This window comes from Schistocerca cancellata, chromosome 9 (genome assembly GCF_023864275.1).
Source record: "Schistocerca cancellata isolate TAMUIC-IGC-003103 chromosome 9, iqSchCanc2.1, whole genome shotgun sequence".
NCBI classification, from domain to species: Eukaryota; Metazoa; Arthropoda; class Insecta; order Orthoptera; family Acrididae; genus Schistocerca; species Schistocerca cancellata.
In genome coordinates this window covers 14,754,774-14,767,667 of record NC_064634.1, presented here as the reverse complement: position 1 = coordinate 14,767,667, position 12,894 = coordinate 14,754,774, and the positions used below count along the sequence as shown (strand labels likewise).

Sequence of the window (12,894 nt, the reverse complement as noted above, 5' to 3'; positions counted from 1 at the left end):
TACGTTTGTGACTATTACAGTGCCATCTATCACAAAGCGAAAAAAGTGGTCCAACTAAAATATTCATATTTCTTTACGTACTACACGAATATGTAAAAAATAATGGGGGTTCCTATTTTTAAAAGAAACGCAGTTTGACCTATGGCAACGCCATCTAGCGGGCCAATCGTAGCGCCATCTGGTTTCCTCCAAGCTAGACTAGTTTCTCTCTTTGTAGTTTTTTCGTTTGATGCTTATTTCGTGGAATATTTGGCCCGGTCACTATCAATGGGCCACCCTGTATACGCCTTGGACGACGGCCTGATGCCAATAAAAGAAAATTCGCCATGGACGCAAATACTGCCTGAGAGGGCCAGTCATGGTATCAGCAACTGAAAGATTTGGTACAGCGTCACAGCAGACCGTCATCTCACAGCCCCCCCTGAGACACCCGCCACGTTATGTAAACGCCGCCCGCAGCATGTGTCGGTGTTTTCGCGGCTGTGGCCCTGTTTGTTCTCCTCTCCGCAGTCCACCTGCAGGCCCTGCCGGCGCGGGATGCGCAACAGGTGCGGCGGATGTCTGCGCGTGCCTCTTCCTCTGCCTCTGCCCCTGCCCTCTCCGTCTGCCAGACGCTTTCGCCCCGCGCCGCTTGGTACGCACGCGCCACGCGCCACACGCTACGCGGCCGCACGCTGGCGTGACGCACGCAAGGGCGCGCGCCGCTTTGCGTCACCGCGCGAGCCGGCGCAAACGTAGAAATCAGGGGCGGACTCCGAACGCGGCTATCGGAGGAGGAGGAGGAGGAAATTAGTGTTTAACGTCCCGTCGACAACGAGGTCATTAGAGACGGAGCGCAAGCTCGGGTGAGGGAAAGATGGGGAAGGAAATCGGCCGTGCCCTTTCAAAGGAACCATCCCGGCATTTGCCTGAAGCGATTTAGGGAAATCACGGAAAACCTAAATCAGGATGGCCAGAGACGGCGGCTATCGGGACAACTCTCGTGTCGCGGCGCTAACGTAATTGTTACGAGCCTATTCCTTCACGGAATAAACGGCGTACGGGCCCCGAGGCTAGCTGAAACCACCCGCCTTCAGGTCCTCCTACTGTCCAGAAGCGCTACGAATCCCACTGACGGCAAGCCTGATGGCCTCGAAGAGAGATCTCTCATCCTTTCGTTAGGTCAGCCAAACAGCATCACCAACACTTACTTCAGTGCGGAAACAACACTGACACGCGATGAAAGTGATGATAATGATGTTTGGTTTGTGGGGCGCTCAACTGCGCGGTTATCAGCGCCCGTACAATTACCCAAACTTCGCTCAGTCCAATTTCGCCACTTTCCTGGATGATGATGAAATGATGAGGACAACACAAACACCCAGTCATCTCGAGGCAGGTGAAAATCCCTGACCCCGCCGGGAATCGAACCCGGGACCCCGTGCTCGGGAAGCGAGAACGCTACCGCGAGACCACGAGCGGCGGACTCGCGATGAAAGTGTGGTCACAAGAGTACGACTTTTTCTTTAATGAGTTTGTTTGACCTCCGTTACACACCATTTAACTAACTCAATTTATAACAAAAACATTACAAATACACGGCCCAGGCCGGCCGGAGTGGCCGAGCGGTTCTAGGCACTACAGTCTGGCACCGCGCGACAGCTGCGGTCGCAGGTTCGAATCCTGCCCCGAGCATGGGTGTTTGTGATGTCCTTAGGTTAGTTAGGTTTAAATAGCTCTAAGTTGCAGGGGACTGATGACCACAGCAGTTAAGTCCCATAGTGCTCAGAGCCATACACGGCCCAGTCACACTAATGTCACCACGGCCACACACTGCAGCTGACAGCATTAGCAATGGAGGATGTACAGGGTGTTTCAAAAATGACCGGTATATTTGAAACGGCAATAAAAACTAAACGAGCAGCGATAGAAATACACCGTTTGTTGCAATATGCTTGGGACAACAGTACATTTTCAGGCGGACAAACTTTCGAATTTACAGTAGTTACGATTTTCAACAACAGATGTCGCTCCAAGTGATGTGAAAGATATAGAAGACAATGCAGTCTGTGGGTACGCCATTCTGTACGTCGTCTTTCTGCTGTAAGCGTGTGCTGTTCACAACGTGCAAGTGTACTGTGGACAACATGGTTTATTCCTCAGAACAGAGGATTTTTGTGGTGTTGAAATTCCACCGCCTAGAACACAGTGTTGTTGCAACAAGACGAAGTTTTCAACGGAGGTTTAATGTAACCAAAGAACCGAAAAGCGATACAATAAAGGATCTGTTTGAAAAATTTCAACGGACTGGGAACGTGACGGATGAACGTGCCGGAAAGGTAGGGCGACCGCGTACGGCAACCACAGAGGGCAACGCGCAGCTAGTGCAGCAGCTGATCCAACAGCGGCCTCGGGTTTCCGTTCGCCGTGTTGCAGCTGCTGTCCAAATGACGCCGACGTCCACGTATCGTCTCGTGCGCCAGAGTTTACACCTCTATCCATACAAAATTCAAACGCGGCAACCCCTCAGCGCCACTACCATTGCTGCACGAGAGACATTCGCTAACGATATAGTGCACAGGATTGATGACGGCGATATGCATGTGGGCAGCATTTGGTTTACTGACGAAGCTTATTTTTACCTGGACGGCTTCGTCAATAAACAGAACTGGCGCATATGGGGAACCGAAAAGCCCCATGTTGCAGTCCCATCGTCCCTGCATCCTCAAAAAGTACTGGTCTGGGCCGCCATCTCTTCCAAAGGAATCATTGGCCCATTTTTACAGATCCGAAACGATTACTGCATCACGCTATCTGGACATTCTTCGTGAATTTGTGGCGGTACAAACTGCCTTAGACGACACTGCGAACACCTCGTGGTTTATGCAAGATGGTGCCCGGCCACATCGTACGGCCGACGTCTTTAATTTCCTGAATGAATATTTCGATGATCGTGTGATTGCTTTGGGCTATCCGAAACATACAGGAGGCGGCGTGGATTGGCGTCCCTATTCGCCAGACATGAACCCCTGTGACTTCTTTCTGTGGGGACACTTGAAAGACCAGGTGTACCGCCAGAATCCAGAAACAATTGAACAGCTGAAGCAGTACATCTCATCTGCATGTGAAGCCATTCCGCCAGACACGTTGTCAAAGGTTTCGGGTAATTTCATTCAGAGACTACGCCATATTATTGCTACGCATGGTGGATATGTGGAAAATATCGTACTATAGAGTTTCCCAGACCGCAGCGCCATCTGTTGTTGAAAATTGTAACTACTGTTATTTCGAAAGTTTGTCTGCCTGAAAATGTACTGTTGTCCCAAACATATTGCAACAAACGGTGTATTTCTATCGCTGCTCCTTTAGTTTGTATTGCCGTTTCAAATATACCGGTCATTTTTGAAACACCCTGTATAAAGAGCGTCGGGGGACGCGGAATACCGAGCAGTCATCGTACTGCGGAAACACAGCGATTTATCTGACGTCCAAAAGCGCACGATCATTGGCATTTGGGGCAGGGGTGGAACCATTTCCGAAACGGCTGAGTATGTAACCTGTTCGCATCCCCCTTTGGTTAACGTAGACCGTGTGCAGAAAGATGGCACCGAGGCAACTACGGTGCACCAGCGGCCATTGATGACAGAGGTCAACGACGGCTGCAGGGATCTGCACGGGTGAACAGAGGTGCAACTACTGAGCAGCTGACCGCCCAGACGAAACAAGGGTCTGCCAACGGTGTCTCCTGAACGAACGTTGCTGTGTACGGGCCTCCGCAGACGGCGCGTGCCTCGTCCTAGAACCAACCTGCCTGCTGTGCATCCGCCACGAAGACTGGCATTTGCACGCCAGCGCCGCAACTGCACGTCCACTGAGAGGCGAGACGTCGCCTTTCCAAATGAATCACGTTTTGTGCTCCATCGGAGGGATGGCCGTTGCAGTGTACGGCGTGAAACGTGTGAAAGCAAACACCTTGCAACAACTGTCTGAGCGTTACGGTCTTTGGAAGGTTTTCGTGGCGCTGCCTGGGTCATCTCGTCATTATGGAAGGCACAATGGGTCAACACACGTACATGCAGTCTGTTTATTGATGGCAACCTGTCACACAGCATCCACGGTACGTCCGTGTTTAGAAGAGCACCAGCACGAGTTTCCGTACTCTCCTCACCACCAAATCTCCTGCATTTAAAGCCAATATAGAATCTGAGGGACCACCTCAACCGGCTATTCGCAACGTCAATTCTAAACCTAGAACCCTAGCGCAGCTGTTGGCGGTACTACAGTCTGCATGTCTCCTCCACATCCCTGCCTGCACCTTCCAGAAGCTCGCTGTCACTCCTCTCGCACGTCTCGCAGCGGTTAACGCAGCAAAAGGTGGTTGGCTATTCACGCTTTTGGCAAGTGGTCACGTTAAATGTGACTGCACATTGAATAATCTATGCATTTTCTTGGTTTAGTTAATGTCCGTCGTAGTGTACCATCGATAGTTGCTTCTTGATGCTTCGGGAACACGAAACATTAATTACAATTTTGTAGATGTTTATTTTGGATGCAAATAAGAGAGGCTTGACTGACGTTGGGAACGTTATCTTGTTGTTGTTGTTGAAACATGTTAGGAACTCTTGATATTTCGAGTACTGGAATGAACGCGATCTGGGTCTCGGTACGTCCGTAACAATTGCAGGCAAGGAAGTGAATTGTCTGCAGTCGAAATGATCGATGATTTATTTTGCTTTCCGTAGAGAGTGTTTTTAGGCGGCCTTTAATGAACCACGACACAAGTCGGTTCAGAATTTGTGGCTAGATTTGATCACATTCACTTCCTTTGTTCCACGAACTATAAGACCATTCGACTTGCTTGGTCTCGAGCGCTCTTTTTTGAATGAAAGTCTACATTCTGTCTAGTGCGTTTCGTTCCGCACAGCTTGTTTAGCAAGTCGTCTGCTTTTCCACTTCCTTTGACCTCCCAATGGGCTTTAATCCACAAGAAGTAATTTGCTTTTGAGTTCGCGGGTATTCGTACCACGTATATCGAATTATGAGAAGATGTTACTCCTAGATGGCACTTGGGTTACAATCTTTGAGTCTGAGAGAATCAGGAAGAATGAGTACGTCAGGCTAGTGCAACGCTGAGTCGCTTTGAAAATTGTATTGTCTCAGTGAGGTAAATCGAGATGTTTGCTGGGAACTGAAATTTTTGTGGCATGTGAAGCTGATGACTGAAAGTAGGATATCTTGTTTCGTTCACGCCTGCATTCTTTGAACAGTCTGTGTATACGTGAATAACATGGATCTCACATTCCTTGAACCAAGCTGGGAACCACACGGTATTCTCTTCAACAATTCGCAGTTACGCTGCGTGCAGCGTGACTGTACTGACCGAAAGGTACACGAACACTTGTGTCACCGCCACGCCCGTCATTTGGTATTCACGATACGTTCGGCGCTCACTCACAGAGGGAATCAATTCTGTTAAATGCCGAGACACCGTACTGTTGCACCCACGTGTCATAGTTGTGAACGCATATGGAGACGTCCTTCGCAAACTAAAGCGCATGCATGCTTAATATTAAACACCTGTCTGTGTTAATCCCGGACACTTTCTCTTTGGTCCGCTGCATGTTGTGAATCGCAAGTGAAGGGAGGGAGGAAGGTCTAATGCCAACTGGTGACGATAACTGTGGACATGGTTCAATATTACGCTGAAAAATAGCGGTTTTTTTATAGCACAACTGTAATTCCTATTGAAAAAGTGTCGACAGTGTCTCGTTTAACATCAACGCTGTACCCTCCAAATCACGCCTAGTGTGAGTACACAGAGACATGAGTGAAGACCTGAACGAAACTACGAAGGTTGGAAATTAAATAGTGGTAACTATCCATTCACAACCGATACAAAAGAGTTACATGTTTGCACCTGGTACTGTCCTTCAAAGTAGTCACCAGCGTTGTGTAGAACCTGTTGCCAGCGATGTGGAAGGCGTAGTATACTGTTAGCAGAGTCTGTTCTGTTGATGGTGCGAATGGAGCGGTCTACTGCCTGCCGAATCTCTGGAACAGGTCTGAGGCGAATGCCACGACGCAAAAACTGAAACACCAGTTCAACGAATGGCGTCAATATGCGTCGCCGCGGAAGTCGAAAGTGCGTCAGAGCCCCAGTATGGTGAAAGTTATGGTGATTCTCGTGTACGACTGTGATGGTGTTTTCCTAAATCATTACGTTCCTCCACGGCACACCGTCAATGCACAGTATTACTGTTCGTTTTTGCAGTATCACCTGCGACCAGCTTTGCGAAAGAAGTGGCGACACTTTCCGGGCAACCCACCCATCATTTTGCACGACAATGCGCGGGCGCACACAGCGCAAGCTGTGGCTGCTCTGCTCGGTCGATGGTACTGGGAAGTACTGTACCATCCACCATACTCCCCGGACTTAAGTCCTTGTGACTTTGATTTGATTCCGAAGATGAAGGCACCACTTCGTGGCAGTCGCATCAGAACTGTTCCAGAGATTCGGCAGGCAGCGGACCGCTCCATTCGCACCATCAACAGAACAGGCTCTGCTAACGGAATACTACGCCTCCCACATCGCTGGCAACGGGATCTACACAACGCTGGTGACTACTCTGAAGGACGGTAACAGGTGCAAACATGTAACTCTTTTGTATCGTTTGTGAATAAGTAGTTGGCGCTATTTAAGTTCCAACCGTCGTACAACGGACAGTCAAATGAATACGAGTCAGATGGAAAAAAGTAAGTAAACTGTTTACTATTTCAAAAGTAGTCCGTATAATTGTTAATATATTTATCCCATTGTGAGACATGGCGGTCAGTGCCTTCATGGGAAACTATTTGCGGTTGCCTACGTAATCATTATTGTACCGAGGCGTGCACCGCTCCGTCCTAGGCAAATCGAGGGCCACGAATGTGTTTCTTCAGGGATCCAAAATTATGGAAATGGAGAGATCGTTACTGTATGCAGGATATGTAACGGTTTCCCTGCGAAACTTCTGCAGCGTAGTCGAAACAATCTTGGCAATGTGTGGTCATCGATTTGCAAGCCTGGGTACAATCATGGTTCCGTAGGGAACCGCAAACATTTTTCCACGAAGTCATCGACCATCTTGTCTCAACGGTAGCATAAATGTATTAATAGTTATGGTGATTATCTTCGAAATAATAAACAGTTTAATTAATTTTTGTCCATCTGTCTAGTTTCCATTTGTTGCCCCTAGTTTCTCTGCATAATGGTTGACGTGGAATTCCCGATTAACGTTTCTTCAGTTTTTCGTGATATCGATTCTTAATCACGTTAACTCTGCTGGATTCTCGATAAATTGTTTTAATATCTCGGAAGCCCACCCGGCAGCCTGATGCGCAGATTGCGTGTCGGGATTTCGCGAGCCCCCCTGCCCCCCTGCCCCCCTCTCCCCCCCCCCCCCCCCCTCCCCCCCGACAACCAGTCCGACAGCCTCTGCGGCGACATTCGTGACTTCCACCGCCAGTCTCATTTCGGAAACCAGCAACGAAGTGTAATTTTCGTAATTAACGAGTGAAAGTGGTGATGCTGCGTTCCTCGAAACACAAACATATTGCCTGGACACGAAACCAATGGAAATGTAGCGCTAAATTATTTGCATCACTTGCAATGGTCCTGACTGCGTCCCAGTAAACGCTTTTCTTCTCAGTGCTGCAACAGACTAAATCTTATTTCACTGATAGTTTTGTTCAGAATGCTGGATCTGGGGTGTAGTTTCAGAGTGAACCGTATGATCAGAATTGAACTTAACAACGCACAAAATAGTGTTGCATGCACAAGCGGTAGCTATCAGCCAAGGGTCACTTCCCTTACCTTCGGATGATAGAACACATTGTTGCATTTAGTTTTCTCATCTGAACAGTACACGACTTACACTGCACGAAACGATATTATGATTAATCCGCCTCATTATTTCGTGTAACTGCCAGTAAAAAAACGTAACGGTCTTTGTAAATTCACTGCAAATAGGCCTCGTGACGCGTGAGTACAGTACGGCGATTCACTGCATTGTAGCAATCCCATTGTTCATTTGAGACATGTTTAGTTTGTATATACTCACTGTTATTTTTAGGTACTGAGAGGTTCATAGTTTGAAGTGGTTGTGTACCACACCAGAGACTGCAAAGAGCACGTGGAAGTTTGTGAACAAATTGAAAGCAGGCGCGGGCGATATAGTAAAGAGTGAAAAAAAAGTTTACTTTTGACAGTGCAGACTAACACAATACGTACAAGTTCATTTTACTGTTCATTTAACTCATGGTTCCGCCGTGAGGAAAATCAGTTCCAGTGTTTCCTGTCTCAAAATTACACGCTTATCATCCCAGAGAGTATATAATATTTATCATAATCACGAAAACACCCCAAGCAGCCTTTTGTTCGTATTATTCGTGTTTCTGCGTATTCGATATCTTTATTATCTTATTTGAAGCACTTACACCCTTGGTTTTTATCGATGTGACCAAATCTACAAACGATACAAACCTTTTCAGTCGGTTCGCACATTAGAGAGTCTAAAGAGTCTTAGCATATTTCTGCAGTCTCCCCCTCGATACTACTTCGAGAGTAAACGACCAGCGCAATCTTGTGGTGAGGCAATCGCAAGAAAAGAGTCTGCACGATGCTCAAGCAGAAGACGTAGTTTCCCCTTCGCTTCGCTAAGAGAGTTTACTGTGACGGAGACTCAGTGATTATGCACAAGTCGTAGCGAATGTATAATCACACAGAGGTAACCGCAAACAAGATCTTTCCAGTATTATTCTCTTTACACTGTATAATGCAAATAATTCGAGAGAGAAACCTTAAAAATCTGTACATTTACGATACTCCGTCTCGTATCAGGTACTTGCGATTAATGTAGTCAATTGCTGCAGAACTTTTCTGCCAAAAGAAAGTAATCGTTTCTCAAACTTCATCAACACACAAACGGTCTGGTTCGTCCATCGTCACCCCATCAACGCTGTCCACCAGTGATCTCATCTGGCCGGCCGGAGTGGCCGAGCGGTTCTAGGCGCTTCAGTCCGAGACCGAGCTGCTGCTACGGTCGCAGGTTCGAATCCTGCCTCGGGCAGGGATGTGTGTGATGTTCTGAGGTTAATTTAGGTTTAAGTAGTTCTAAGTTTAGGGGACTGATAACCTCAGATGTTAAGTCCCATAGTGCTTACAGCCATTGGAACCTTTTTTTTTTTATATCCCACTGACAGAAAATAGAGGCGTCCTCCATTGAACTGTCTCCGACCGTCTCCCTTCTATGGGAATCATAAAGGTATGGCAGTATATATATATATATATATATATATATATATATATATATATATATATATAGGGTGTTTCAAAAATGACCGGTGTATTTGAAACGGCAATAAAAACTAAACCAGCAGCGATAGAAATACACCGTTTGTTGCAATATGCTTGGGACAACAGTACATTTTCAGGCAGACAAACTTTCGAAATTATAGTAGTTACAATTTTCAACAACAGATGGCGCTGCGGTCTGGGAAACTCTATAGTACGATATTTTCCACATATCCACCATGCGTAGCAATAATATGGCGTAGTCTCTGAATGAAATTACCCGAAACCTTTGACAACGTGTCTGGCGGAATGGCTTCACATGCAGATGAGATGTACTGTTTCAGCTGTTCAATTGTTTCTGGATTCTGGCGGTACACCTGGTCTTTCAAGTGTCCCCACAGGAAGAAGTCACAGGGGTTCATGTCTGGCGAATAGGGAGGCCAATCCACGCCGCCTCCTGTATGTTTCGGATAGCCCAAAGCAATCACACGATCATCGAAATATTCATTCAGGAAATTAAAGACGTCGGCCGTGCGATGTGGCCGGGCACCATCTTGCATAAACCACGAGGTGTTCGCAGTGTCGTCTAAGGCAGTTTGTACCGCCACAAATTCACGAAGCATGTCCAGATAGCGTGATGCAGTAATCGTTTCGGATCTGAAAAATGGGCCAATGATTCCTTTGGAAGAAATGGCGGCCCAGACCAGTACTTTTTGAGGATGCAGGGACGATGGGACTGCAACATGGGGCTTTTCGGTTCCCCATATGCGCCAGTTCTGTTTATTGCCGAAGCCGTCCAGGTAAAAATAAGCTTCGTCAGTAAACCAAATGCTGCCCACATGCATATCGCCGTCATCAATCCTGTGCACTATATCGTTAGCGAATGTCTCTCGTGCAGCAACGGTAGCGGCGCTGAGGGGTTGCCACGTTTGAATTTTGTATGGATAGAGGTGTAAACTCTGGCGCACGAGACAATACGTGGACGTTGGCGTCATTTGGACAGCAGCTGCAACACGGCGAACGGAAACCCGAGGCCGCTGTCGGATCAGCTGCTGCACTAGCTGCGCGTTGCCCTCTGTGGTTGCCATACGCGGTCGCCCTACCTTTCCAGCACGTTCATCCGTCACGTTCCCAGTCCGTTGAAATTTTTCAAACAGATCCTTTATTGTATCGCTTTTCGGTCCTTTGGTTACATTGAACCTCCGTTGAAAACTTCGTCTTGTTGCAACAACACTGTGTTCTAGGCGGTGGAATTCCAACACCAGAAAAATCCTCTCTTCTAAGGAATAAACCATGTTGTCTACAGCACACTTGCACGTTGTGAACAGCACACGCTTACAGCAGAAAGACGACGTACAGAATGGCGCACCCACAGACTGCGTTGTCTTCTATATCTTTCACATCACTTGCAGCGCCATCTGTTGTTGAAAATTGTAACTACTGTAATTTCGAAAGTTTGTCTGCCTGAAAATGTACTGTTGTCCCAAGCATATTGCAACAAACGGTGTATTTCTATCGCTGTTCGTTTAGTTTTTATTGCCGTTTCAAATATACCGGTCATTTTTGAAACACCCTGTATATATATATATATATATATATATATATATATATATATATATATTCCCTTTAACTCATTCAAGCAAATATGCAAGAGTTGGGCAACGCCACCCGTTTCTTATACTGAACACAAAATGTTCCTCTTGAGATTTCTTCTACCTAATCCGCTTTTCGACACTTGTGCTGCGATCTTCATCAGGATCTTTCGTGTTCCCAGTTAGCTGAACACTGTGCCAGAATACTGCAAAAGAAAAACTGACTTTACATTTTACAGGGACTGAAGCTCACACAGGCATATTCGGAAATGATCTCCCAAACCAGCTGCCAAAAGAGGCATCCAGGTTACAAGAGGAAGTTAGCTATATCAAACGTCCCAACACCTTCGTCGACCAAATATCACAAAACGTATCTCTGGAAGAAAGGGAGAAAGAATTACAACAGACTACAAAAGAAATTATTACAAAAAAATATTTCCCAACGGCGTAGGAAAGACCTCTTCCAGTTTCCCAGCTATTAACGGGACACGACCGTCGACTCAGAATAACCAACGACGTTGCGTGTAGATCCAGTCGAGGTAACCAATCTGTAGACCACATGTTACTACAGTGTACGAATTTGGGCAGGCAGAGATACGTACTACTGAAAATTGTATTAATGAAAGGGAGATTGGACAACGGTAAGAATGCAACTGGTACAGCTCTTTTCAGACGTGCGTGAATTCCTAAGAGAACAAACTGCTGAGCTCATGTGTCCCTAGACTTACACACTACTTAAACTAACTTACGCTAAGAACAACACACACACACACACACACATACACACACACACACACACACACACACACACACACACACACACACACACACACACACCCATGCCAGAGGGAGGACTCGAACCTCCGGCGGCAGCGACCGCGCAGTCCGTGGCATGGCGCCTCAAACCGCTCGGCCACTCAACGCGGCCCAGCTCTTTTTAAATTGCTTCCTCAATAGAATTTACAAATGTAAGAATTTCAATCACCAATCGGTAAACAAGCTTTGTACTAATTTTAATGCAGGAGGCAATGTAAAAGAAATTGTGTAACACTTAAAATACTTTTTGTGTCTGCAAAAAAAAGCCGTAACTAAGTATACCAACACATAAAGTATTACTATATGTAATGCAGCTAGTTAATAATAATAATAATAATAATAATAATAATAACAAATGTCATACTCAGGAACAGTTCTTGTGTTGACTTCTGACCTCTGCTCTCAGCCACCAATCAACTAAATCGGATAGCTATCCAGACGTTCACAATGTATACGACATTCGGAAGAATGGACAAGTTTCTTTGTGTTTATGGCGACTGTCGCAAAATTATTAGGGCTGCAGTGCGATTTTATGCTGAACGGTATCCTGATCGCGCCAAACACTTGCGATCTGTCTTTGCGACGAGCATAAGAAAAATCAATAAACTGATTTCAAGCGATAAAATATGTCAACAAAAAATAAAAGCAACTGATGAGAGAAATGCAGCTAACATTTCAACAGCGTAACGCAGAATCTGTAACACCTCCGTTTTTATCCCGACCTGATCTGATCGAATAGCAGCCCAATATTTATTATTAACATGACCGTGAACCTAATGGGGCTGGTAATCGGAATTGACTGCTACGGAAGTTGTTACTTTCCAGTTCGTCCTGTTCAATACTATAATACTGAATGTCTGGCAATAAGGAACACCAACACAGTTTTACTAATTACGAACTTATATTCTTCTCAAAACACAAAATGGAGACAGCCACTGAGTTCGTCACACACATCTAATTACGGCTAATCTCAGCACAGGCTTTCTTCATTTTCCGTTATCGTCACACGCTAATCCATCACTGCATCCAACACTGCCATCCAAGGTTAGGCCGGCCCGGTAGACGCGAAACTAAATATCGGCACTAGTGACGTCACTGATCACTTTCATAGTGATACTTCATCACTTTCCCGGTATTAATTTATTATTTAGGGGTCTAACCACAGCGATGGTGACA

At 46.3% G+C, this 12,894-nt stretch overlaps 1 protein-coding gene across 1 annotated transcript in view; it reads left to right on the top strand.

Moving 5' to 3' along the window:
• The window catches only part of LOC126100703 (glucose dehydrogenase [FAD, quinone]-like), a 159,176-nt gene that overhangs the window by 33,571 nt on the left and 112,711 nt on the right, over nt 1-12,894 (top strand). Inside the window, exon 5 of the mRNA XM_049911319.1 lies at nt 511-634. Within this exon, the coding sequence (XP_049767276.1) occupies nt 511-634 (124 nt within the window). The remainder of the gene's footprint in view (nt 1-510; nt 635-12,894) is intronic.